At 39.4% G+C, this 26,911-nt stretch overlaps 1 protein-coding gene across 1 annotated transcript; it reads left to right on the forward strand.

Annotated features, from left to right (window-relative positions):
• The first annotated feature begins 1,557 nt into the window (after positions 1-1,557).
• Positions 1,558-26,910, forward strand: LOC134208677 (troponin C). Its single transcript, XM_062684468.1, has 5 exons — positions 1,558-2,023; positions 7,690-7,717; positions 20,991-21,134; positions 21,211-21,462; positions 26,273-26,910. Exons 1-5 carry the CDS (start codon positions 2,021-2,023, stop codon positions 26,296-26,298), a joined length of 453 nt encoding a protein of 150 aa, XP_062540452.1. The 5' UTR covers positions 1,558-2,020; the 3' UTR covers positions 26,299-26,910.
• The last annotated feature ends 1 nt before the right edge of the window (position 26,911 follows it).

Here is a 26,911-nt window from a genome sequence, read left to right on the forward strand (position 1 = left end):
GACACACCCGTTTAGGAAAAAAAATGTCACATACTGATTAATTATTTTAGAGCGTCTTAGGGGAAATGCTACAAGGTTAAAAGACTATTATTCTTCCATTTACTTCCACTATTAACTTTTTTTATGTATCAACAAGCAGATGCGTATTTCGTTTCCTACTTGGAAACTTCTTCAGTGTTTGTTATCGACGATAACAAACACTGAAGAAGTTTCCAAGTAGGAAACGAAATACGTATCTGCTTGTTGATACATAAAAAAAGTTAATAGTGGAAGTAAATGGAAGAATAATAGTCTTTTAACCTTGTCACATACTCTCAATTAAATCCCTTAGCTATCAAAGCTAATCAAGTAATTCAGTGTGAGATCTCTTGGGTGTGTAAGTTTCCAGCTTTCTACTGAGTGAAGTTCCAACCAGCTGCAACCTGGCCCATAAATAATAAGCAACAAGTAGCATAGAAAATTGAATCCATCATTTTCCACCGAAATCCGCCACTCCCCTAGAAAAAACAGTTAGCAAGCAGCTATAAGATATGAAACTGGTATCCATTCTAACGACCACGTTAATACGGCAGCCACTATACCCATCTCTTGACGACGGCGACGATCATCACTGATTGCGCTCTGTAAACATTCATATTGCTTTCCTCGCACACGCACCCACCCAGACCTATACACATGCACGAACATTGGCCGTCTAGGCACGTGCATGATCCGCCCAAACGCATCTGATCTGCAGATCAGCTTTTCCAACTCCTTTTCCCTAGTATATTTGGTTCCCCGTTCTCTGCACATCGGTTCTACAATCGTTTGCACTAACAAAATCATAACATGACTGAACTACCGCCCGTGTCTGTGTTTCACTGCGGATCTTGAAAATTGAATGATGGTCAAAACTGAATGAGGATTTTTGTTTGTGATGAAACATTATTTTTTTAATATGATTGTAATATACGCTAAAAAAACTGTCAAACGTCTCTCCAAACGAACATGACATCAGGATTTCAATAAAAATATTAAGGGGTATGATGTCATGGTAAAAAAAAAGAACCCTATCATGCTTTCGCTCATCTATAGATTCCACTATCTATAATTATAGTACTGTTACATTTAATTTCACCGTTTGAGTGTCACTTTACAGATTGTAAGTACGAGACAATGAATACGGTATTATTGTTGAGGTCGGAATACATATCTGTAAAGTTACAAGATGGAGTTATATGCTACAGTAACACTACTAACTCGTCTTATGTAAAGTAAATGCATTTTACTAATAAAAACTTCAAAATATTTTTTCTCAATCTTATTTTTGTATTTTCTATGATTATTTAGTTGCAATCATTTCAATGCTCTCAGTAAAAGCCGCCTTATACCTACCTACATAAAAATGTAGTTACAGAATTTCACAATATTTCGGGACTTCTTTTACAATTGTTATTATCACCCTCAAACAACTGCGCGCTGACAAATCACTACCACGCATGTCAAGTAGCGAAAACAATCAGGAGAAGCAACACTACTAAGACGGAATAACGGATTTTAATAAAAAGGCAGACGTGCGTCGATCGGTGCCTACAAGTGAACAACCCAAACGTGGAAAACCATCATTGCGCAAAGGCATCAGGTTAACCCAAAGAGGAAACCGCTCAGTTAGAGGAAAATCGTCATCCGCAATCATCATCGACGTCGCTTTCGGATTATAGTCCCCCATTTGGAGAAAAATCCAACCAGCAGGAAAACGTCCGACATCGTATAGTGCATTATAGTGGCTTGGCCGTTGTGAGTTTGGGATCGCGGACCAGCTCGAAACGAGATCACCGCTTCAGTCGGTATTTTGGGGTCGTATCCAAACCATTGCGAGAGATCGGGATCAGCCGCGGTCGGATTATACGGTGCTGTGGTAGTTGTTACAAAAGTGAAGTTTGAATAACGCAACCCGGTGCATTTAGTTGACTGTGATCTACATAACACAGGAATCAATTGTTTTGTGCTTCTGTGAAGTCTTACTCACCACCAGGAAATCATGGTTAGTATACTGGGATGACGGGGATGTGAACTTTGTGAATGTGAAACACTGTGGAGAAGCATGGTTATTTATGGAACGAAGAAAATGATCGTTAGGTTCATTATAACATGATGACATGTTACATTCCGTGATAAAATAAGTGATAATATGTATTAATTCCTGACTGTTTTTTTTTTTCAATCTGAACCATGAATCTTCCATTGTTCGGAATATTTTAATGTTAGTGCAATACTGCCGTTCTATATATAACTGTCTCATGTTGAGAAAAAATATTTAGGCTCTTTTAGTGGAATGTCTTGAACTGTCTAGAATGTGTCTCTATACATACTACGGATCACTACTTATGTAAACGTTTTTCAGTCTCCATAATCGAACGACAACTTCATTTTTTCGGTGGGGAAAATTGATTCGAGTTTGATATTTTTTCATTAAGGTAACATGGCACAATTATGCGTAGAACGGCAGAATGGATGCGAACATCTGGTACCTACTTCCCACAACTTTCATAACTTCTCAAAATGTAATTAATTTTTTTTAAATTTTATTATTATTGTTCAAAAACTAAAACTTTGATCCAATGATCTACAACTCTAAATCAAGCCCGAGTGTTCACATCATTTTTAATGTAATTGCCGACGCCTACTGTGAAGGACCGAAATTCGCCTACCTCGCGAAAAATCAATACATTGAAGAGGATTTGAGATACCTAATTAGCTTATAATTAATTTATCTTATCCTGTTCATATACTTGTCAGTAAGCTTCTAGGCCATTGAAGGAGAAAGTAGGCTTTGAAATTAAAACATTACAAATCAAAATCAAATCACACCCACCAAACGTGGAGTTTCTGGCGCCATTTGTTTGCATGTAGAACACAATTACACAAAAAGTAACTCTGTTTCAATTGCAAATTCCGAATAATAAATTAAGCTAAGTGGAATACAAATCGAGGGGATCGCTTTTCAAGGTGTGTATTTAACTATTTACAGTGGTAGTTTAGTCAATCAGTCTGCTTCAATTTTAATATTTAGTTAAAAATAGCTGTACGGATTTTGATCCTTTGATTCGAATTTCTGTTCTGGAGGTGTTGATTTAATTCTTTATTTTATCATATTTTTCGTAGTTTCTATTGTGTAAATGTCCAACACTTCAAAAGTAAAGGCCTTTGTGCTCTTGTATAAACGATAAAGGTTTCATTTGCATTTGATTCCTATTTTCTAGAGACTTTTTAATATACTGATGTGCTTAAGTGTACGGATTTCGATGCCCCATGGTAGTTCAATTTGCTTAATCCTTAGCGTTCTCAGATGGCACATTCCGGCGTAACGCGACACCATGAGGAGCCGACTTTTAACCAAAAAAAATAGGTCTGCATTCGAAAGTTGGCTTCGGAAACATTTGATTAAACAGGTCTAAAATTATCCTCAATGAATTTCCTTCCTGATAGAATATTCATTTTAAGATTGTTTGCTTTGAATATAATAAATAAAACACGTTGCATTTTGTAACGCGGGATCATTGCTGAAATGCACATTTTTTCCATTTGCAATTCAAGTGCATATTTCAGCTCTGGTACATGTTTTAATAACGGAAACTTATTCTATTCTGAGGCCTTAGGATTATGATTGATAATTTTCAAAAATTCTTCCAGCTGTCTTGCACAATACAGAATATTAATCAACCGCTTATACTACTCACTGATTGAACTAGTTATAGAAAATAAAAAATCGGTATCCAAATTAGGGGCCTGCAGCCGAACTCCGAAGGCTCAAGAAAAAATTGAAAAATTTCTTTATAAATTGAGATTTATAAATTCTCTTTCTCTTTCTAAAAATTGCTTCTCTTCATACCGCATTCCGATAGACGGAAAAGAAAGAAAATACTAAAATTTCTTGTGAAGAAAAATATTAGTTCACATATTTTCCATTAGATGTCTTTTGACAACTATTTGCATACTGTTTGTTCAAAACATCCTCATATCGAAAATAAAACTTGCTTTTGCTTATTGTTACCGAAATAATGAAGGGATAAAAAATGATTAGTATTCAAACTAGTGATGAAAATATGCTGTAACAGCAACATTGTTGTGATTTTAACTGTCTGAGAATAATTAATCCTCTAATTTTATTACCTCGAATATACCGAAACATTAGCATTTGGCTTAGCTTTAGCTTAGCTTTAGCTTAGATTTAGCTTAGCTTTAGCTTAGCTTTAGCTTAGCTTTAGCTTAGCTTTAGCTTAGCTTTAGCTTAGCTTTAGCTTAGCTTTAGCTTAGCTTTAGCTTAGCTTTAGCTTAGCTTTAGCTTAGCTTTAGCTTAGCTTTAGCTTAGCTTTAGCTTTAGCTTAGCTTTAGCTTAGCTTTAGCTTAGCTTTAGCTTAGCTTTAGCTTAGCTTTAGCTTAGCTTTAGCTTAGCTTTAGCTTAGCTTTAGCTTAGCTTTAGCTTAGCTTTAGCTTAGCTTTCTTTAGCTAGGCTCAGCTGTTCCAGCCCAGTTTGCCACCCACCCTGTCTCCCCAGCCCACCCCTGTTCCACCTGTCTGTTCCAGCCCCTGTTCCAGCCCCACCCCAGCTCCCAGCTGTTCCACCTGTTCCCAGCCCCTGTTCCACCCCACCAGCCCACTGAGCCCACCTGTTCCTGTTCCACCCTGCAGCCTGCTGTTCCAGCCAGGCTGCCCAGCCCAGCCCCAGGCTGTTCCAGCCCAGGCTGTCTCCTGAGCCACCTGCACCCTGTTCCTGTTCAGCCCACCCAGCCCCTGAGCCCCACCCAGCTGCCCAGGCTCCACCCCAGGCTGTTCCCAGCCCTGTTCCTGACACTGTTCCTGTTCCTGAGCCTCAGCTGTTCCCAGTTCACCCACTCCAGCTGTTCCAGCCTCACTCCCAGCTCCCACCCTGTTCCAGCTGTTCCACCTGTCCTGTTCAGCCTGCCACCCTGTTCTGTTCCTGTTCCTCAGCCCACCCACCCCAGCTCCCTGTTCGCTCACCCCACCACCTGTTCCCCTGTTCCCACCCCACTCCAGCTTCCCAGCCACTGCTCCACTCCCACCCAGCCCAGCCAGCTCACTACCCAGCTCCCAGCTCAGCCCACTCACCTCAGCCCACTACTAGCTTAGCTTAGCTTTAGCTTAGCTTTAGCTTAGCCCAGCTTAGCTTTAGCTTTTAGCTTTAGCTTTTAGCTTTAGCTTAGCTTTAGCTTAGCTTTAGCTTTTAGCTTTAGCTTAGCTTTAGCTTAGCTTTAGCTTTTAGCTTTAGCTTAGCTTTAGCTTTTAGCTTTAGCTTAGCTTTAGCTTTTAGCTTTAGCTTAGCTTTAGCTTAGCTTTAGCTTAGCTTTAGCTTAGCTTTAGCTTAGCTTTAGCTTAGCTTTAGCTTAGCTTTAGCTTAGCTTTAGCTTAGCAAAAAGTGAAAAATGAGAAGTTCTATCTTGACCTTACCCTTTCTTGCATGTTCCTTCTGCTATCTGTCTTCTTTTTACTTCTTTTTCTTCCTTTATTTCTTTTTCGCTCTTCCTTCTTTCTTCTTTGTTACTTATTTCTTCTCCCTTCTTCCTTCTTCTTTTTGCATTCTTCTTCCTTCTTTTTTCCTTCATTCTACTTCTTTCTTTGTTCTTCCTCCTTTCCTTTTTCTTCTTTTTCCCACCCTTCTTCTTTCTACTTACTTCTTTTTTTCCTTCTTCCTTTTTCTTTCTTGCTTGTTGCTTTTTTCCTGTTGCTTCTTTCTTTCTTCTTGTTTCTTCCTTTTTTCTTCTTCCTTCTCTTCTATTCCTTCTTTCTTCTTAATTTTTCCTTCTTCGCTTTTTTCAGCCTTCTACCTTTTTCCTTATTCCTTCTTTCTCCTTTATTCTTCTTTCTTCCTTTTTCTTTCTTCTTTTTTTCTTCTTCCATCTTCCTTCTTCTTTATTCATTCCCCCTTCCTTGTTCCTTTTTCTTTCATCCATCTTCTTTCTTCTTTCTTGCTCCTCCCTCCGCCTTCTTTCTTCTTCTTTTTTTCCTTATTTCTTCTATCTCCTTCCCTCATTATTCTTCCTTCTTCATTCTTTCCTTTTTAATTTTTCCTTCTTCCTTCTACTATCTTCCTTCTTTCTTCTTCCTTCCTTCTTCTCCCTTCTTCCTTTTTCATACTTCCTTCTTCATGCTTCCTTCTTTTTTCTTCCTTCTTTTTTCTTCCTTCTTTCTTTTCGTTCTTCCTTCTTCCTTATTCCGTCTTCTTTCTTCCTTCTTCTTTCTTCCTTCTTCTTTCTTCCTTTTTCCTTCTTTCTTCCTTCTTCCTTCTTCCTTCTTCCTTCTTCCTTCTTCCTTCTTCCTTCTTCCTTCTTCCTTCTTCCTTCTTCCTTCTTCCTTCTTCCTTCTTCCTTCTTCCTTCTTCCTTCTTCCTTCTTCCTTCTTCCTTCTTCCTTCTTCTCTCTGCTTCTTCCTTCTTCCTTCTTCTCTCTGCTTTCTTCTTACTTCTTCCTCCTTTTTCCTTTCTTTCTACTTCTTCCTCACTTCGTGTCACTTCGCACTCCCCAGTTCTGATTCGGCCTAATGACCATTCGGCCTAATGACCCATCATCGCAGAAACGCGGATAGATGTGTGCGCCCAATCTAACCGTCAAAAAACAGCAGCCAATCGAGCAAGCGACCTGTCAAGCAGCCAAAATTTATGCTCAAATAATGAAAGCGGCAAAATTCTATTTACTGCCATTTGCAAAAATAAAAATTTGAATGCATCTTACTTCTTTTTTGCATATTTTTTGAGATCAATGTTATCAATGATATGTTATATTATGAAATGAGATTGCTTTGTTTAACGGATTCTAATGTTATGTGATGTAAACACAGTAAATAGCGATGTATGATATTTTATCTAAGTAAACCATTTCATTCTTTTCATGTGTTTGTCTTTTATGAAAAGATTGACTGCAGTGTTGGCAGAGCTACATTTTCTATCCGTTTCTCGTATCAAACAAGACCTCTATGCAAACTAGAAATACTAGAATAAGAGATCGGCGAAGACGCCATCTTGTTTCCAATCGAACCGTCAAAAGCGGTTCCAATCCGACTTGTTTACTTTTTGCTTCCATAAGAAGCAAGCAAAAAGTTCAAGAGCTGCCAGTATATTTTAAACGATTTCATGCATTTTCATACGTTGCTATTTCGTCAGTTTTTCACTCCGCCGGTCTCTGGTTATAGGGTTGCTAATGCAAACTATGTAAATGAAAAAAAATCAATCTAAGACGAGTCTAAGACGAGTTTAGTATTTTCCATTTAATTCCAATACGTTTTGGTATCTATACAGATACGTATTTCGACCTCAACTGTGAGCGCGTTTTCGACTTGTAAGTCGAGTCAAGTACGGGACACCGAAGACGGCCTCACAGTTGAGGTCGAAATACGTATCTGTAAAGATAACAAAACGTAGTGGAATTAAATGGGAAGTACAAAACTCGTCTTAGACAGTTGGATTGATTTTTTTTTTCATTTAGGTACATCACAGAAACTTACAATTATGATCTGGCGCCTATTCTGTTGCCGAATTATACATTTAATGATGAATTCCGTCGTGGGTAATTTTCATAACATTTAATGTGCGTAATTACGCAATTACTTATGAGTTGAATGATATTCTTTTAGTTTTACTTAGTTGTACTAGAAAAAAAATTGTAAATTAACTGATTCATCATTTCTATTTTCCAGGATGATCTTACCCAAGAGCAAATTGCAAGTAAGTTAAAGACGCAGTTTTAGTCAGCAGAGCAACAAAACTCGAAGACCCCCTCTGTCATCTTCACTAAAACCGATATCTGCCTGACGATGGAAATTTAATACCGCAACTTGACACAATTTTCGATGTCTGTTCTGCATTAAGTCGAAACCCTCAGGCAGAACTCTTCCAAAAGACATTACGAAAAACCGCTATAAGTCTGATGTGCACCCATTAATAATAATCGTACTTCTCACTGACCGTTGGCTACTGGTCATCGTCCACATCTTGTGGCATTGGCTTTGGTGCCATCTAAAAATACTATGTTTCTACTCCATAAACATTTATACTATGTATATCCATAAGTCGGTTTCAAAATTCGCTCATCCAGGACGTTAGAACGTCCCGTCAGTAGCACCTCGAGTGGGAGTAGATTAGCCTCTTTATGTCCCGGCACAAGTCGTCATTCAGATTTACCCTCACCGCGAGTGAAGCCAAAAACGACGACGCGTCGCGCTGAACAACAAAGGTAGATCAAACTTCACCCATCCAACAAACTGTTTACATCCGGACCGCGTGGGTGGATATGGCGGCAAGCAGTCGTGTGTGACCCACTTGTTGATCACCCTTCTCGGCTACAGTTTGAGCGAACAGACGATGGCGCACTTGCCAATTGGACGAAGATGACGGACATTGGCAATCCCACCGGCCACCTGCCACAACAAATGAAAATTGATCCATCGTTTCGGTAAATCACTGACTGCGTTGCCATAACACAGCAAATGATTCATTCTCTTCACGGAGGTGGCCATTTGGTTTTCCTGGTGGCAGGCAGCGAAAATAAAACGGTTAGCAATGGACAGAAAACAGAAATTTCCTCGCACGTTATTCCAATCAGTGTCGGGCCTCCTGCCGCTGAGCATGTGTCAAAAACGATTCGTGCGGATGGGCGTTCCTAAATCTCACTGTTTGAAAACGTGGTGAAAACACTAATGCCCGAGTTGATTTGGCCTAACTTCGAAAGATATAAAATGATTTCCATGGTCCACTTATTTCAGAGTTTTCTACAATTTATTACAGGCGCAGTGGGCAGTGAGTGATTTCAAATCAAATCATTTATAAAACCTATGTTGCCGTTCCTTTTTGATTTCCATCTCTCTTTCACTATATAGGTAGGCTTCTATCCCAAACAACAAGGTTTTTGTGACTTTCTAACGCAGTTTAAAAAAAGTAGCCTGGGGCAAAACGCCCCAATGATGGTGTAAAATGACTCAATTGCATGACAAATAATGGAGAACGCATGGTTGTTTTATCTTACACGTTAGTACTTGTGACTAATTTAGACAACACTATTTAGATCACACACTTTATCACTTGATAAAGGGGGGTATCTTAATGTCAAAGTTCACACATCTTATTTTCATTTAATATGATAACAAGTGATAAAACTCTTATGCTACGTTTTAATAGCGCAAGTGAGTTGAACGAATCATTTGAATTCAACTGACTTGCCAAAAGTTGAACTTGTTTTACTTTCTTTTCGTTCAAATGAGTTGAATTAAGGTGTTTACACGTTCAATTCGCGTTCAATCCAAGCGACTTGTTCAATTCACTTCCCTTGTCTAAACTTAGAAGACTGACCTGACTATGAACAGACTGTGACCTTCTATAATTCCATATGCATTAAATCTTCAATCCTTCCGTATTAAATTGAGGCATATCTTTTATCTGATCTGATATTCTTGCTGTAAAGATCAGTATAGGTACATATATATATGCGATTGTCAATATAAATGCGAAATGTTGTACAAATGGTCAATTCAGTCAAATTCCCAAATCTGTTATCGAGTCCCAGTCTTTCCCCAACTGGTGTCGTTATGTGAACTAGGAAATCACAAACACTGTAATTATCATCAATCAATCTTCAGCAGGTGTGTAAGCGAGTGTGATGCACCGGCTGTGATTTCCGTAAAAATAATACTTTTCATCGTCTGGCAAAATCCCATTGTAAACAAATTCATATTAGGGTCAGCGACGGCTTTGGCAAGTTTTGTTTACATTATTGCGCGAGAGTTTATTTTCGGTCGGAGGTCAATAAAATATTTTCAACACGGCCCCAAGCTACATCAAGAACATTCAAGTCAAATTGAAGGAAGAAGCTCCAAACCACCTGCCGAAGCCGTTCGTCCCCCTATCTACTATGTAAAATTAAACACGTTGGGTAGAAACGAGTTCAACAACCTGCCCGAAACAACCAGATAGCGACATGAAGTGATCCAATTTCGGTCGGTTAGGAACATAGGACTCTGAACATGTAACCAACAGTGTTCCTGTTGGGCTATGGGGAACGCACTATAGCGTCTGAGTCTCATTTCTCAAACATCGCTGCAAAATCGTAGACAGACTAATATGCGTCACCGTCATTTAGTCGGTTAATGATTCGTACACATGATACAGCCATTTACATTTGGGTGAGGTATGATGCATCCACAGCCTGTTCGCCGGCGATCTTTGCCAAGAACAAAGATGCAAGCACGGTTTGGGACATGCGTAGCGAATAAAGAGCAATTAATCTGGGAGAACATCACGCTACATGCAACGCAGTTTGTAAGATGTCATCAGAAGGATGGTAATGAAATGGGATTTTACAGCAGTTTGTAGCATATTTTAGTGTTCGTTAGAGATTTGGCAGCGTATGTTTTATTTTAGCTCTCGTTTCAGAAATTTAATTTAACAATCCCCTCAAATAATTTGGAAATGGTGAACTTCGACATTGTTATTTTATTAAAGCCTAAGTTGCAAACTACGTATTTCCGGCAAGTTTCTCAAAAATTTTGCGGTACCTATTGCATGAATTTTGGCAATACATAACTTAGCGAATAAGGCCTTAAGCAGCATTCTTTTTGCAAAAATTTCTATTGTAGTTCTTTTAGAATTACTCTAGGAATTACATAAGAAATTTCTACCAGGAATACGAAGGGCGTTTTGGACGAAAGCTTTGACATATATATACTAGCTAAAGCTATCAAAACTCATATTGATTTTTTTTTTTTTTTTTTTTTTTTTTTTTTTTTTAACTAATTTTATTTGCTAATTATCTAATACATGCATTTATCTCTTAGACTAGGTGTTCCGTGTTTTCTTAACACTATCATCCTTATTTGCTATGTTACGCTTTTAGATATTATTAATACATTTCAATTGCCTCTGGCAGTTACGATATTTCCTCTGGTTGAATTAAACCATGTAGGAATTACAATGTTTTCTACTTAAACTAAACTTAACCTAATTTATACTAAGGGTACAAGGAGCTAATCGTTGCAATAGAAGATTGCAACGATTTTTGTCTAAAATTGAAATTATTTTGTTGGACATTTGTTGCAATGTCTCAATATTAGAAATTCTATGAAGTTCATTGGTACTATACCACGGAGGTAACTTCAGAATCATTTTCAAAATTTTATTTTGAATCCTCTGAAGTGCCTTCTTTCTGGTATTGCAGCAACTAGTCCATATTGGCACAGCATACAACATGGCTGGTCTAAAATTTGTTTGTAACTCACAAGTTCGTTCTTATGATAAAGTTTTGTTTGTCTGTTTATTAGTGGTTATAGGCGCTTAATATACTTGTTATGTTTGGCTCGAAGGCCTTCAATGTGATTTTTAAAGTTAATTTTTGATCTAGCAGAAGCCCTAAATATTTAGCTTCGCTAGACCAATTAATTGGAACCCCATTCATAGTGACAATATGTCTGCTAGAAGGTTTCAAATAAGAAGCTCTCGGCTTATGTGGGAAAATTATAAGCTGAGTTTCGGAAGCATTCGGGGAAATTTTCCATTTTGCAAGTAAGTGGAGAAAATATCCAAACTTTTTGCAATCTACTACAAATGACACGAATGCTTCGCCGAATGCTTGGCTGAGAGACCCGTGTCATCTGCAAACAAAGATTTTTGACACCCTGGTGGTAAATCAGGTAAGTCAGAAGTAAAAATGATATACAATATGGGCCCCAGTATGCTGCCTTGGGAACACTAGCTCTAACAGGTAATCTATCAGATTTAGAATTCTGATAGTTTACCTGCAGTGAGCGATCTGATAAATAATTTTGGATCAGTTTAATAATGTACAGAGGAAAATTAAAATTCATCAATTTTACAATCAAACCTTCATGCCAAACACTATCAAATGCTTTCTCTATATCAAGAAGAGCAACTCCAGTCGAATATCCTTCAGATTTGTTGAGCCGAATTAAGTTCGTAACTCTTAATAACTGATGAGTGGTTGAATGCCCATGGCGAAAACCAAATTGCTCATCAGTCGTTAATATGAACCATCATTCTATTTAAAATAATCTTTTCAAACAGTTTGCTTATTGAAGAAAGCAAACTGATTGGGCGATAACTAGAAGCCTCAGCTGGATTTTTGTCCGGCTTCAAAATTGGAACAACTTTGGCGTTTTTCCATTTATCTGGGAAGTATGCCAATTGAAAACATTTGTTAAATAAATTAACCAAAAAGGATAAAGAGCTCTCAGGAAGTTTTTGATAAGTATGTAGAAAATACTATCATCGCCCGGTGCTTTCATATTTTTAAATTTTCTAGTAATAGATCTCACTTCATCCAAATTAGTTCCCAACGAAGGGTCAAAAACATTATCTTGGTTGAGAATGTCTTCGAAGCTTCGTGTAACCTGATCCTCAATTGGACTAGTGAGACCTAGACTAAAATTATGGGCACTCTCGAACTGCTGAGCAAGTTTTTGAGCCTTTTCGCCATTTGTTAATAAAATTTTATTTCCCTCTTTAAGCGCTGGAATTGGCTTTTGAGGTTTTTAAGAATTTTCGTTAATTTCCAAAAGGGTTTCGAACTGGGATCCAACTTCGAGACATTATTCTCAAAGTTGGTATTTCTCAGAATAGCGAAACGTTTTTTAATTTCATTTTGCAAATCTCGCCAAATAACTTTTAAAGTAGGATCGCGAGTTCTTTGGTATTGCCTTCGCCTCACATTTTTAAGACGGATCAGTAGCTGAAGATCGTCGTCAATAATAATGGAGTTGAATTTAATTTCACATTTAGGAATTGCAATGCCTCTGGCTTCGACAATTAAATTTGTCAAAGATACGAGAGCATTATCAATATCACTTTTGGTATCGAGAGGAATATCAACATCAAAATTCCTATCGATATACGTTTTGAGAGAATCCCAATCAGCTCTATGATAATTAAAAGTAGAGCTGATTGGATTATAAATGGCTTCTTGTGAGATTTCAAATGTCACAGGAAGGTGATCAGAGTCAAAGTCAGCATGAGTTACCAATTGGCCACACAGCTGACTTGAATCCGTTAAAACTAAATCAATTGTAGAAGGATTTCGACTGGAAGAAAAACAAGTTGGTCCATTGGGATATTGAATAGTATAATATCCCGCAGAACAATCTTCAAATAAAATTTTACCATTGGAATTGCTTTGAGCATTATTCCATGAACGGTGTTTGGCATTGAAGTCACCAATTACGAAGAATTTAGATTTGTTGCGAGTTAGAATTTGAAGATCAGCTTTCAACAAATTCTTTTGCTGCCCATTGCATTGAAAAGGCAAGTAAGCTGCAATGAAGGAAAATTTTCCAAAATTTGTGTCAACAGAAACTCCCAAGGTTTCAAAAACTTTGGTTTTGAATGAAGAAAATAATTTATGTTTGATACGTCTATTGATGACAATGGCGACCCCACCACAGGCGCTGTCAAGACGATCATTTCTGTAGATAAAATAATTTGGATCTCTTTTAATGGAGAGTCCTGGTTTTAAATAGGTTTCTGTTATAATGGCAATATGCACATTATGAACTGTTAGGAAGTTGAATAATTCATCTTCCTTACCCTTTAGAGAGCGGGCATTCCAATTTAGAACTTTCACACAATTATTTGGATCCATTGAAACGGAGTCCGATAACAATTTTTTGTGTGTACTTCATACCAACCTGAACAGCTTCTGGAATGGTATTTGCTTTGAACATTGCATCAATCATGTGATGCAATTGTTCAGTTAAAAAATCAAAATCGGAAGCAGTCATGCTACCTGAATCGGCAACATGACCATTATTTCCCGTTGGGACATGGGTATAAACCTCATTTTGAGAAGAGAAATTTTGTCTACCAGCAGCGATGTTTGCATACGTAGGTACATTCGAAAATTGGAATTTACTGAAGTGCTTGCTACCCGTTGACGAGCGGCAAAATTTGTTTGTGAATTGTGGTGGGTATGAATTGCTCGACCGGTAACTGGTTTCGAAATTTGAGCGTTTGAAAATTTCTACCCGTCGAATCTGGGATCCGATTGAATTTCCCGTCATCAATTTTGCACGGAATTCAAAACTTTTTGCGTGAAGGGCATTCCCAGAAATTGGATTTATGATTACCCCACAATTTGCACACTTAAATTTATTGAATCTTCTCTCACAGGACAAGCGTCCTTGGCGTGAGAGGTTCCACCACAAATCATGCATTTAGCATCCATGTGGCAATGTTTGGTTCCGTGACCCCACTTTTGGCACTTACGGCACTGGGTGGAGTTTTGGAAAATTCCCCAGGCCTGCGGAAATGTTCCCATGTAACACGGACATGGGACATAATACAGGCCTTTTCCAAACTTTTCATATTATTTAGTTCACTTTTGTTAAAATGAACTAAATAAAATTCTTGAGAAATGCCCTTTGGGAAGTACCAGAGTGGGATTTCTTTTCATCTTAATTACTTGGACTGGTGAAAATCCAAGTAATTCAGAAATTTCAATTTTAATCTCATCCAGTGATTTGTCATCACTGGGCAGACCTTTCAAGACGACTTTGAACAATCGCTCAGTTTTGTCGTCGTATGTGAAGAATTTATGGCGCTTCTCAGTTAAATACTGGAGAAGACGTTTGCGATCGTCAAAGGATCCCGGCAAAACGCGGCAGTCACCCTTCCTAGCAATCTGAAATGAAACCTTGATCCCCGAAGGTTACTCAAGATTTCATTCCGAAAGCCAGAAAACTCGGCAACAGATACCACAATTGGCGGAATCCGTTGTTTCTTCGCATGAATCGAATCACCTGGGCTAGAGGTAGATTCGATTTCCTCAAATTCGTTATTAATCAAATCGAACTGATTGCTCAGTTCGATGGGAGAAGAAATAATGTCAACGTTAGATTTAGAAGGAATATCTGAAGTCTCCAGCTTCCTTCTATTTTTTCCGCGCTTGGGCAGGACGGTCTTGAAACCTTGTTTCTTTGAAGGAAGTGGAGAATTCAGAGACTCCCCTTCCTCTTGTTTTTATTAATACTCATTGCTGAGCGTGGAGACGTGACCTTCTTAGAGGTTTTTTCCCAGAACGGTGTCCCTGCAGGATTACCACCGCTTGTCGGAATTTTACTTCCGCAAACGGGTCCAACGTAAAACGAAGGCACGGGTCCTTGCAAAGATCGTAACGGGATCAGTGGGTAGAAATAGCGCTAAGAAGCACCGTTGAAATTAAAATAGCTTCGGGTAGTATTAAAAACTTCCTTCCGCAAAGAGAAAGAACCGCACAGCACGAAAGCACGATGCGGTCTGAAACTCATATTGATGATGATGATGATGATACTACCATCTATTGTAGCAAGGCACCTGCCGATAGCATCTGACAAACGATTTGATCATGTTTATATTATTGTTCGCATTTCATCAAACTCCTGTATGAAGGGCCAAAAATGGGTGGGGTGGTTCCATAAGCCGAGACGAGACACTTATGCAAAATCCACGGGATGAATAGAGAATCTCCTTCCAGAAGAAAGTTCGTATATACAATAATATAATCTAGCCCTCGTTTCCCAGATTGACCCAATAGATGGGGAGAAGAGACCACCCTTTATCCACGAGATGTTAACAACAGGAAGTTGGCGATTCCACTCTTCCTATCCAAATCGCTTCAATCGGGTGCCCTGATGGTTATTTTTTTGTATGTGATCATATAGTTTCAATATAATTTGGTAAATATATGTATATAATGGAATTCTCTCACCAAGTTTCAATTCACATGTCCTGGACGAGGGAGGACCTTTCTTCAACACCAGCTAGTTTTAGATCTATGCTGTCTTCAGAGATTCAGAGATAGTTCGTCAAGAAATATCCTAGTTTAAATCGGGGAAAATTCATCTTTCTGGTTCACAGATTGAAAACATAGACTTCTTGATTTCGTATGCGTGTGCACACCACGGTAATCTGACAGAAAGGGATCAAGCTATCAAAACTCATATTGATCACAAAATCATTCCGAACGACTTGATCAAAGCACATTAACTTGGACATAGGAGCACATAGCGCAAACGTAAAAGATCTCCATCCCTGGTGGCGATTTGCTTTAACTTTGGCCTGTGCCCAGACGCTTGCTTGCAGATTCCGCCTCCGTTGCCTCGTAATGTGTGGCCGACCCACCTCCATTTACATTCTCGAATATCTGTTGATGTCATTTTTTGAAAGCATCATCGATGGAGCTCAGCATTCAAGATCCAATTGTAAGTCCACAAGACCCTTATTATAAAACTTATACATCAGTTAATGAATGCTTGCAATTCACATTGTAAGATAGATGCCCATTGTATTGGGAAGCAGTTTGTGGGAAAAAACGCTCAACATAGGCATTACTACTATGCTCCTTGAGAATTTCCCCAGAAAATTCTTTAGAAACTTTGGAAAACTACTTTAAGATTTCTCTTCAAGTACTTCATGGATATTCTCAGAGATTTTCACTGGTTATTCCTTGATGAATTTCTTTTATTATTCTTCTTCCTTCTAACTTATGAAAGATATATCATCCTTCTTCCTTCCTCATTTTGCTTTTTTTCTTCAGCCTTCTTCAATTTTCATTACTATTTTTTTCCTTTTTCATTTTCCTTCTTCTTGCTCCTTTACTCATTCTTACTTCCTTCTTCCTTGTTTCTTCTTTTTTCCTTCTACCTTCTATCTTCCTCCTTCGTCCTTTTCCCTTCCTCCTTCATTCTTTTCCCAGCTCCTTCTTCGTTCTTCCACCTTTGTTCTTCCTTCTTTGCTCTTCCTTTATCCTTCATTCTTCTTCCCTATTTCTACTTCCTTCTTCTTTCTTCATTTTTCTTTCTTCCTTCTTTTTTCTTTGTTCTTCCTTTTTCCATCTTCCTTCTTCCTTTTTCATTCTTCCTTCTTCCTTCTTCCTTCTTCCTTCTTCCTTCTTCCTTCTTCCTTCTTCCTTCTTCCTTTTTCCCTTTTCCTTCTTCCTTCTTCCTTCTTCCTTCTTCCTTCTTCCTTCTTCCTTCTTCCTTCTTCCTTCTTCCTTCTTCCTTCTTCCTTCTTCCTTCTTCCTTCCTTCTTCCTTCTTCCTTCTTCCTTCTTCCTTCTTCCTTCTTCCTTCTTCCTTCTTCCTTCTTCTTTCTTCCTTCTTCCTTCTTCCGTCTTCCTTCTTCCTTATTCCTTCTTCCTTCTTCCTGCTTCCTTCTTCCTTCTTCCTTCTTCCTTCTTCCTTCTTCCTGCTTCCTTCTTCCTGCTACCTTCTCCCTTTTTCCTTCTTCTTTCATTCTGCATTATTTATCATTCTTTCTTCACTCATTTTCCTTTACTCACATTTTCTTTCCTATTAATTACTTCCCTTACTCCCTCAATTCTCACTACTCACATCTTACTTCTCACTTCCCAGTTCTCACATCTCACTTGTCATTCGGCATAATGACCGTTCGGCCGATTAATCATTTTTGCAAAAATCGTGCCGACTTGATGAAATTCTTTTTTCGTTTCGTCATTCTTATACGCCTCACTCATTTTTCGTGAAAATTTTCAATTTGCATTTATAACAATTGTATAACTGGATTCGAACCCAGAACACCAACAAAATGGCACTGGGTTGTGCTCACTCTAGCCACACCACCGCTTCGGCTGCTTATTGGGGATAGGTTATTTGTTCCATAAAGGCTACTTTTGATTGCATTGGTGAAGGTACGAAAAAGATAAAAGAAGTAAGAAAACGAGCATATCAACATTTCGCGGCAGTGACAGTAAGGGAAACATAGTTATCAGGGGCAACAAAATAAAATTTCCATTAAAAATTAGAAATTTTCCATAAACAATTAGGAAACTGCCAATAAAGAAATCAGGACATGAGCAATAAATAAATATAAAATTTCCACAAATAAAACAAAATTTTCAAATAAAACAATGAAGAAATGAAAATGTTCCACGAAAAAATTACAAAATTTCCATAAATAAATCAATATTAGCAATAAACAATAGCAAGAGCAATAAGAAAAATAAGAAATTTTCCATAAAAAAATACAAGAAACCAATAAAGCTGATGAAATTTTACATGAACTTTAAACGCTTTTAAAGAAGGGCTCATCTATGGAAAAAAAGCACAGTTTGATTGCTTTTTTATATTTCTTTATGGAAATTTTCTTTTTTTTTATTGCTCTTTATTGATCATTTTGTGGAAACATTTTATTTTTTATGGAAAAATATATTTAATTTGTGGAAAATTTTGTAATTTTTTATTGCTAATATTGATTTATTTATGGAAATTTTGTATTTTTTTTCGTGAAACATTTTATTTTTTATGGAAAATTCTTCTTTTATAATTGCAATATTTGCTTTTAAAAGTGCTGAGAGTGAGTGAGCATTACGATTCCTGTAACTTCGGCTCAATGGCCCTCGACCTATAATGACCTTCGGCCTTATTACCCAACATACGATCAAACCTACATTATTTTAGGCATAGTTTTGCTAAATCTGTCTCAACCACGATAAATAATTAGATAGATAGGCAGGTGTGAATTTATGTTTTCCTTGTTCTGATTATTGTTATACAAATCGTTATTTTATAGATTTCTTATTTACATTTCAAATGAATATGATATTAACGCATTACATGACAAAAATTACATTACCCACAAGTTTCATTAGCCAAAAATATGACCCTATCCAAAATTTTAACTCAATCAGCCATTGCACCATGGGGCACGCCGGGGATTTAACTGGAAACAATTATTTTCACCTTGTAGATGTTAGGAACAAAGTGTCTTCCGCAAAGTCCCTGGTCCCACTACATTTTGAGATAAAAGTTTTAGTTTCTGTATTTCTAATTTGAGCATTGTACGATGTTGTAGAACAGCGGTTCTCAACCTTTTTCCTGGGAGGTACCCCTTCAAACTTATACATTCATTGAGGTACCCCCTATTTTATTTTTGCTTTAAATTTCATAAGATATATTGAAAAAAACAACAAAACTAAAAAAAATTTCTGAAGTTTTCATAATTCCGTGAAACTTTCTGATTCACATTTATTTTATACGTCAAGCTTCCCACAAGACTTTTGAAGCCTTTTAAGCCTCTAGGAAGGGAGCTTCCAAGCCTCCTAAAACTAGAATTTCGACAAACGGACCAATTGATAGGGAGTATCCGAGTCTCTGATGGATCATTGAGGCTTCTGAGCGTCTTGAAAGAAGGGTTCCGAGCCTTTTGAAAGGATGCTTCCGAGCCTCTTGAAAGGAGGCTTCCGAGCCTCTTGAAAGGAGGCTTCCGAGCCTCTTGAAAGGAGGCTTCCGAGCCTCTTGAAAGGAGGCTTCCGAGCCTCTTGAAAGGAGGCTTCCGAGCCTCTTGAAAGGAGGCTTCCAGGCCTCTTGAAAGGAGGCTTCTGAGCCTCTTGAAAGGAGGCTTCCGAGCCTCTTGAAAGGAGGCTTCCGAAGCCTCTTGAAAGGAGGCTTCCGAGCCTCTTGAAAGGAGGCTTCCAGCCTCTTGAAAGGAGGCTTCCGAGCCTCTTGAAAGGAGGCTTCCGAGCCTCTTGAAAGGAGGCTTCCGAGCCTCTTGAAAGGAGGCTTCCGAGCCTCTTGAAAGGAGGCTTCCGAGCCTCTTGAAAGGAGGCTTCCGAGCCTCTTGAAATGAGGCTTCTGAGCCTCTTGAAAGGAGGCTTCCGAGCCTCTTGAAAGGAGGCTTCCGAGCCTCTTGAAAGGAGGCTTCCGAGCCTCTTGAAAGGAGGCTTCCGAGCCTCTTGAAAGGAGGCTTCCGAGCCTCTTGAAATGAGGCTTCTGAGCCTCTTGAAAGGAGGCCTTCGAGCCTCTTGAAAGGAGGCTTCCGAGCCTCTTGAAGGGAGGCTTCCGAGCCTCTTGAAAGGAGGCTTCCGAGCCTCTTGAAAGGAGGCTTCCGAGCCTCTTGAAAGGAGGCTTCCGAGCCTCTTGAAAGGAGGCTTCCGAGCCTCTTGAAAGGAGGCTTCCGAGCCTCTTGAAAGGAGGCTTCCGAGCCTCTTGAAAGGAGGCTTCCGAGCCTCTTGAAAGGAGGTTTCCGAGCGAGCCTCTTAAAAAGAGGCTTCCAAGCCCCTGGAAAAATGTATTCCGAAGTATTCTTTAAATGAGTCTTCCGAGCAAGAGGTTTCTGAGCTTATAGGCAGGAGGCTTCCGAGCTTCTTGAAAGGAGGCCTACGAGTTGCTTCGGAAGGAGCCTTTTGAAAGGAGGCTTCCAAGCTTCTTGCAACGAAGCTACTGAGCTTTTCGAAAAAAAAAGCCTTCATGTCTCTCAACTAGAGGCTTTGATTTTTTTTTTCTCAATAAGTTTTCATTGCAATTGTAATACATCCGTCATTATGGATTTTTGTTCAAGGTACCCCCTGGGCCAGCTAAGGTACCCCCAGGGGTACATGTACCCCAGGTTGAGAACCGCTGTTCTAGAAGGTTGTTCCTTATTTTATTTTGAGGCACTTTGCTGGAAAAGCATTGTTGTATGTCGTTTGTATCATTTGTTATGATGATTTCAAGTAATAATGTTAGGGAATCAATATTTTGATTGTAAATTTTTAGTTTCAATTTTTATCGAAATAATGTCTTCCACAAAGTTTGTCGATTTTTGAAATTCGATAGAAAACATTTTCCCATACAGTCAATTGGCACCCTAATGTGCATAGATGGTGGAGACGCATAGTACTACAAATTACTGCTGACGATCACAAAACCGTAGGATGTTCAGCAAAATGTGGATAAATAAACTTTTATACCTTCCTTGACTCATTCCACGTTTTGTGATTTTTGCTTGATGATACTCAAACCTGATTAATTTAATTGAAACCTGGCCATAGTCCAATATGGTAGAAACGATCATACTAATCATCGAAACGGCAAGTTACTAACCATCAACAGGCAACTCTATGTCCATCATAAGTCGCAATTCATACAAGTCCTGATTTGTCATATAGCTCGTTAATTTTTCTTCGCCATCCCGCCTAATTAATCATATCCTGTTTTTTCTTCTATCCCTCCTCATTCTGTCTATAGTCTTGCAGAAGGCCTTTAGCAGCTTCGATCGCGAAAAGACTGGTAGCATCTCGTCCGACACGGTAGCCGAGATCCTCCGACTGATGGGACAACCCTTCGACAGCAAAATCCTGGAGGAGATGATTGAAGAGGTTGACGAGGACAGTGAGTTTCCCATCCTTGAAGAAACCTCCAATGTAGTAATCTATCATTACCCATTACAACTTCCTATCATCCGCAGAATCCGGCCAGATTGAATTCGCCGAGTTCATCACGCTAGCGGCCAAGTTCATCGTTGAGGAGGACGAGGAAGCGTTGCAGAAGGAGCTGCGAGAGGCCTTCCGTCTGTACGACAAGGAAGGAAACGGCTTCATCCCCACCTCCTGCCTGCGCGAGATCCTTCGGGAGCTGGACGACCAGCTGTCCGAGAACGACCTGGACATGATGATCGAGGAAATCGACTCCGACGGTTCGGGAACGGTTGACTTCGATGGTAAGCTTTCACTTTCCGCATTTTATGTTCTGCGTAGCTTGAAACCATGTGGTGCGAAATGTTAACATACGACATTCAATGTCCGACGAAGTATCAACAAACCTATTTAAACAATAATTATAGATCGCATTGGCGGGATAAACACTCATCTTTCTGCACGATTGCATCTTGTGTATTTAGACGTTCTGGAATCGGAACGATACACGCCATACAGCTGTTTTCGAATTTTGGATACCCAACCGTGTTCCGGAAAAGTCAATCCATTCGTTTATTTTTACATTCATAGGTCTGTTTGCGTTGATGATGGGAAATCCCGTTCCGCGGTACGAATTGCAACATCCAACGAACGATCGCGAGTTGTGTTTATATATTTCCATAAAGCCAAACCATCCAAGCCAGGAGGAATGATTCAGCCACCATCTGAAATAAGGGAAAATCTCGATTTGCTGGGCACTTATGCTGCATTAGGAGCAGATTTGGACGTCTGCCATATCGGCTTTTAACGATCTAACCGATTCAAATTGGTTCTCGAGAAATGAAAATGAAAGCCCAAACAGGTCGGAATCGGCAGAGCCGCTTGGTGAGAAAATAAATTGCACTTCAACAAACCGTCCGTCAACAAACGATTTCAGTTCAAGTCAAAGCGATTCACCCAATTGATGATATACGATAATGGGTATTTGTAAAATGAGATATAGAAATTAAATTTCAAGATTAACAATTCAAGGACAACCTTTGATCGACTCATCTGATTTTGGGAACAACGATTCAATCGACAATATGCAATTTTAAACAAAAACTTCGCTAATATGCATTCATTTTACAATTTTGAAAAACATGTTGATTTTTTTTATTCATTTGATAGAACACAATTTTCTTAGCTACGGCTACGACATAGTTTTTCACACTCGTAGACCCTAAATTTGATGTTTAAAATCCATTTTCAAAGTTTTTGAAAAAATGACGTTAGCTCACAGGTGGACAGCTCTTCCCATAGTAAATTCGAGTACGGGGTGTTCAATATGTGCAATTATTAAGTTTTTCGAAACTAATTTAAAAAAAATTAACTAATTTAAAAAAATTAATAAACAAACCAAATTCTATTCCATTACCTTTTTTTTGATTGGATGAACATCGGAGCCATGAGATGAAGTCCAAGACTAGTTCCCCTACTTATTTTGATTTTGGTTTGCTGTGAATTTCTAAACCATATGAACTGATTATTTATTTCGTTATCAAAAACCAACATCAAAATCAGTATTCAACTTGCTCTGATCGACAGCAGAAATAGTTTTCAATTTGACGTCACAGTAGGATTTTTCTGCTATACTTAATTGATACTTGATGGGCTACAGCTCTTCGATGAACCTTCGCCGAATGGAGTATCCTTCTCCACTGGACTCGATCCTGGGTCAATCCCTTCCAGTCGCCATGAACATTGAGCGCCCTCAGGTCCTCTTCAAATGCAAAAAGCCATCGTGTACGCGGCCTTCCACGAAGCCTGCGGCCTCGTCCGGGTTCTCTACTAAATATTATCTTTGCTTGACGTTCTTCCGGCATACGAACAACGTGACCAGCCCACCGTAGTCTGCCGTGTTGTATAAGCTTAATAATATCCAGCCCTTTATACACCTGGTACAATTCGTGATTCATGCGACGCCGCCAGATACCGTTCTCCTGTTTACCGCCGAGTATTGTCCGCAGCACCTTACGCTCAAACACTCCGAGAGCTCTCCGATCAGCCTCCTTTAACGTCCATGTCTCATGGCCATATAAAGCCACCGGAAGAATCAAAATTGTATACAGCGCGAGTTTTGTTTTCGTTTGCAGACTACGGGACTTAAGCTGGTTACGAAGTCCGTAATAAGCCCTATTTGCAGCTGCAATACGCCTTTTCACCTCGCGGGTAACATCATTATCGCACGTCACTAATGTTCCAAGATACATAAATTCTTCTACCACTTCAAAATTTTCACCATCCAGCACCATTTCGCTACCACCACCACTAATGAACCCACGTTGATTGCCAGCGACCATGTACTTCGTTTTGCTGGTATTGATCGTGAGTCCAATCCTCGCTGTCTCCCTCGTAAAAGGCACAAAAGCCTCTTCCACGGCACGGCGATCAATTCCGATAATATCGATATCGTCCGCAAATCCCAGGAGCATATGCGATTTTGTGATAATGGTACCGCTTCTTTGCACACCAGCTCTCCTAATTGCTCCCTCGAGCGCTATATTGAACAGTAGATTCGAGAGTGCATCACCCTGCTTTAATCCATCTAAGGTAACAAATGACGTCGATATTTCATCCGCAATCCTTACACTTGATTTCGATCCGTCCAACGTTATACGAATCAGCCGTATCAGTTTCGCCGGAAAACCATGTTCAAGCTTAATTTGCCATAATTCATTCCGTTTCACTGAATCGTACGCCGCCTTTAAATCAATAAATAGATGATGTGTCTGCAAGTTGTACTCCCGGAACTTATCAAGGATTTGTCTCAGAGTAAAAATTTGATCCGTCGTTGATCGGCCCTCACGAAAACCTGCTTGGTATTCGCCGACGAAGGACTTTTCATGCGGTCTCAATCTGTTGAACAGAATACGGGACATAATTTTGTACGCCGAATTAAGGAGGGTTATTCCTCGGTAATTGGCGCACTCCAGTCTGTGCCCTTTCTTAAAGAGAGGGCAAATGAGGCCGTCCAAACAGTTAGCAGGCATTTCCTCGTCTTCCCATATTTTCTACATAATATGGTGCAGAACTTCATAAAGCTGCTCACTGCCATGTTTCAGAAGTTCAGCCGGGAGCTGGTCCTTCCCCGCAGCCTTATTGTTTTTCAGCTCTTTACCAGCTTTTTTAACCACATCTAGTGTAGGTGACTCCACAGCTTGTCCAGCTTCGCTAATATTTATTCTGTTCACCGATGCACCGTCACTTCCTCCATTCAACAAAGTCTCGAAGTGTTGCTTCCACTTGGCAGCCACTTCAGTTTTATCTGTCAGCAAATTCCCTTGTTGATCGTTGCACATGATGGGAGATGGCGCTGTCTTTCTCCGCACGCCATTGACAGACTCATAAAACCTCCGCATATCGTTCTGCTCCATTTTTTCCTGCGCCTCACTAATAACTTGTTCTTCGTACTCTTTTTCTTCCTGCGGTGGGTTCGTTTTTCGGCTGCTCTTGCTTCCTTGTACCGATCTCTATTCGATCGGGTACCCGACACCAACATCCGGCTTCTGGCAACGTTCTTCTCGTCTGTCACTCTCTGACACTCCACATCGAACCAACCCGTCCTGGGTCGCCTCTGTGCAGTGCCTACCACTTCTCGTGCTGTTGTGCTCACCGCTCCATGGATCGACTCCCATAGATCGTTGATGTTGTCGCTAACGTTGATTGCACTTATCCGTTCGTCGAGCTTCTGGCGGTACTCAGCCGATACTCCTTCCGCCGAAAATCGCTGGATATTGTAACGCATCGTTCGCTGTGATCTTTCGTTCGATACAGTTGACAACCGTGATCGAATTTTACTGACAACGAGGTAGTGATCAGAGTCAATATTCGGACCTCTGAATGTCCGCACATCGATAACATCCGAGAAATGGTGCCCATCCTCCAGAACATGGTCTATCTGGTTGCAAGTTTCAACATTTGGGTGTCTCCAGGTGTGCTTTCGGATGATCTTTCGTGCAAAGTAGGTGCTACTGATGGCCATCCCTCTGGCAGCAGCAAAATTTACTAGCCGTAGGCCGTTGTCATTGGTAGCGGAGTGAAGGCTCTCCCTACCGATTATGGGACGGAAAAAGTCCTTTCTACCGACCTGAGCGTTAGCGTCTCCGATAACAATTTTCACGTCATGCTTTAAGCACTCTCCACAGGCTTTATCAAGACATTCATAAAACGTGTCCTTCACGTCGTCGGATTTATCGTTTGTCGGTGCGTAAACGTTGATTAGGCTGTAATTGAAGAATTTGCCCCGTATCCTATTCTGCTATAGATTTTGTTATTTTAACCGTTAAAACGGCCAAATGATATCAACCTAAGTAATCGAAATCCCCGATTCCTCAACATCAAAACAAGTTATCTAAAATATATTGGAACTTCATGCCCCAAACCTCGTCCGAGTTGTACTCGTCACTTGTGCTATCACAGACAAACATAAGTTGTTGAAAGGAAACTATGTTGCTAATTTTGTTGATCTGTGATGCCCTGAATACTTTTCGAGTCGTATCGAGTCAGCGTATCCTAATCGTTTCCAAAACCATCGTTGAAATATAACATTTTAGTTGTCCATTCTCCAAAGAATCACCATATTTATTCCGATTTCCATGACATCAGTGGCATCTATTTTAAGCCACCGACTGTCATCCGCGATGGAAACACACTCCCACGTTTTTTTTTTCGTTCACATACATTACATTTCCATTCAAAGTTTTTCCACACCTTCTCGACTATTTTATCGCAGCCATGCGCGTCTCTGTAATCCACACGTTCGGTAACTTAAAAATGACAGCTGTTGACACTTAGTTTTAAGAAGCACGTATCGAAATCCGTTTCATGTACACCGTCCTTGGCCCCTTTTCAGTCTCATACAACTGACGCACATGACAGGGCCGGCCGGCAAAAATGAAACAAAAACGTTAACCATTTTTCTCAGAAATCAACTAAACTATCTGAAGAGCGAGATGTCAAAACAACGATTCCATGTTTACTTAGAACTCGACCACATGGTGCTCCTTATGCACCTTCTCTCTGGCAGACTTTTCGTGCTTTACGCTAATGATTCGACTTCTTTTCTCGTTTCAGAATTCATGGAGATGATGACTGGTTAATGCGAAAGAAAATTGCGCGCGAGCCGGATCCCCTTTCCTCATCCATTATGTAATCGTCGCCACCTCCTCCCCATGCGCGATAGGAAACCAAAATAACCCTCTCAGTGCATCTTATCCTCAATTTATGACTTGAAGTATCATTCATTTGCAAACATTTACATTTAGATAAAGGTGAAAACAAACAAATTGTTTCTAAGGATATGTATTGTTAGTTTTTGCGAAGTCCATCCTCCGTGGAGCTGGACATAAGTACGATTTTACCTTTTATCATTTTCGAGTAAGTCAAGAAAGTGCCACAATTAGAAGAAATTATAAAAAAAAACAAACCAGTCGTAGATATTTTATGAACAGTCACGTGGTAAACAAATAACAACGAAAAAGAACGGCACCAACCAACTAGTATTTTAGGAACAGTTTTGGACAACGCATCAAAAACTACCTATTTTATCCTCTACATACTTAATTTATTGTGTTTTAGTTTTATTTACTTACACACTGTATTGTAACATTTATTGTTCATCTTTTTGTAGGGAATGATTGAACCGATTTTTTAAACTGTTCTGCATTATTAATGTTTAATAATAAAGGAAACACGTTCAATTAAACGATGAAT

The sequence above is a fragment of the Armigeres subalbatus genome, chromosome 2 (genome assembly GCF_024139115.2).
Source record: "Armigeres subalbatus isolate Guangzhou_Male chromosome 2, GZ_Asu_2, whole genome shotgun sequence".
NCBI classification, from domain to species: domain Eukaryota; kingdom Metazoa; phylum Arthropoda; class Insecta; order Diptera; family Culicidae; genus Armigeres; species Armigeres subalbatus.

What these genes read in the sequence shown, in the direction of transcription:
- LOC134208677 (XM_062684468.1), top strand. An exon ending in TGAAGAGGTTGACGAGGACA is followed by an intron (nt 21,135 to 21,210) that starts GTGAGTTTCCCA and finishes TATCATCCGCAG; the next exon opens with AATCCGGCCAGATTGAATTC. An exon ending in GGGAACGGTTGACTTCGATG is followed by an intron (nt 21,463 to 26,272) that starts GTAAGCTTTCAC and finishes TTCTCGTTTCAG; the next exon opens with AATTCATGGAGATGATGACT.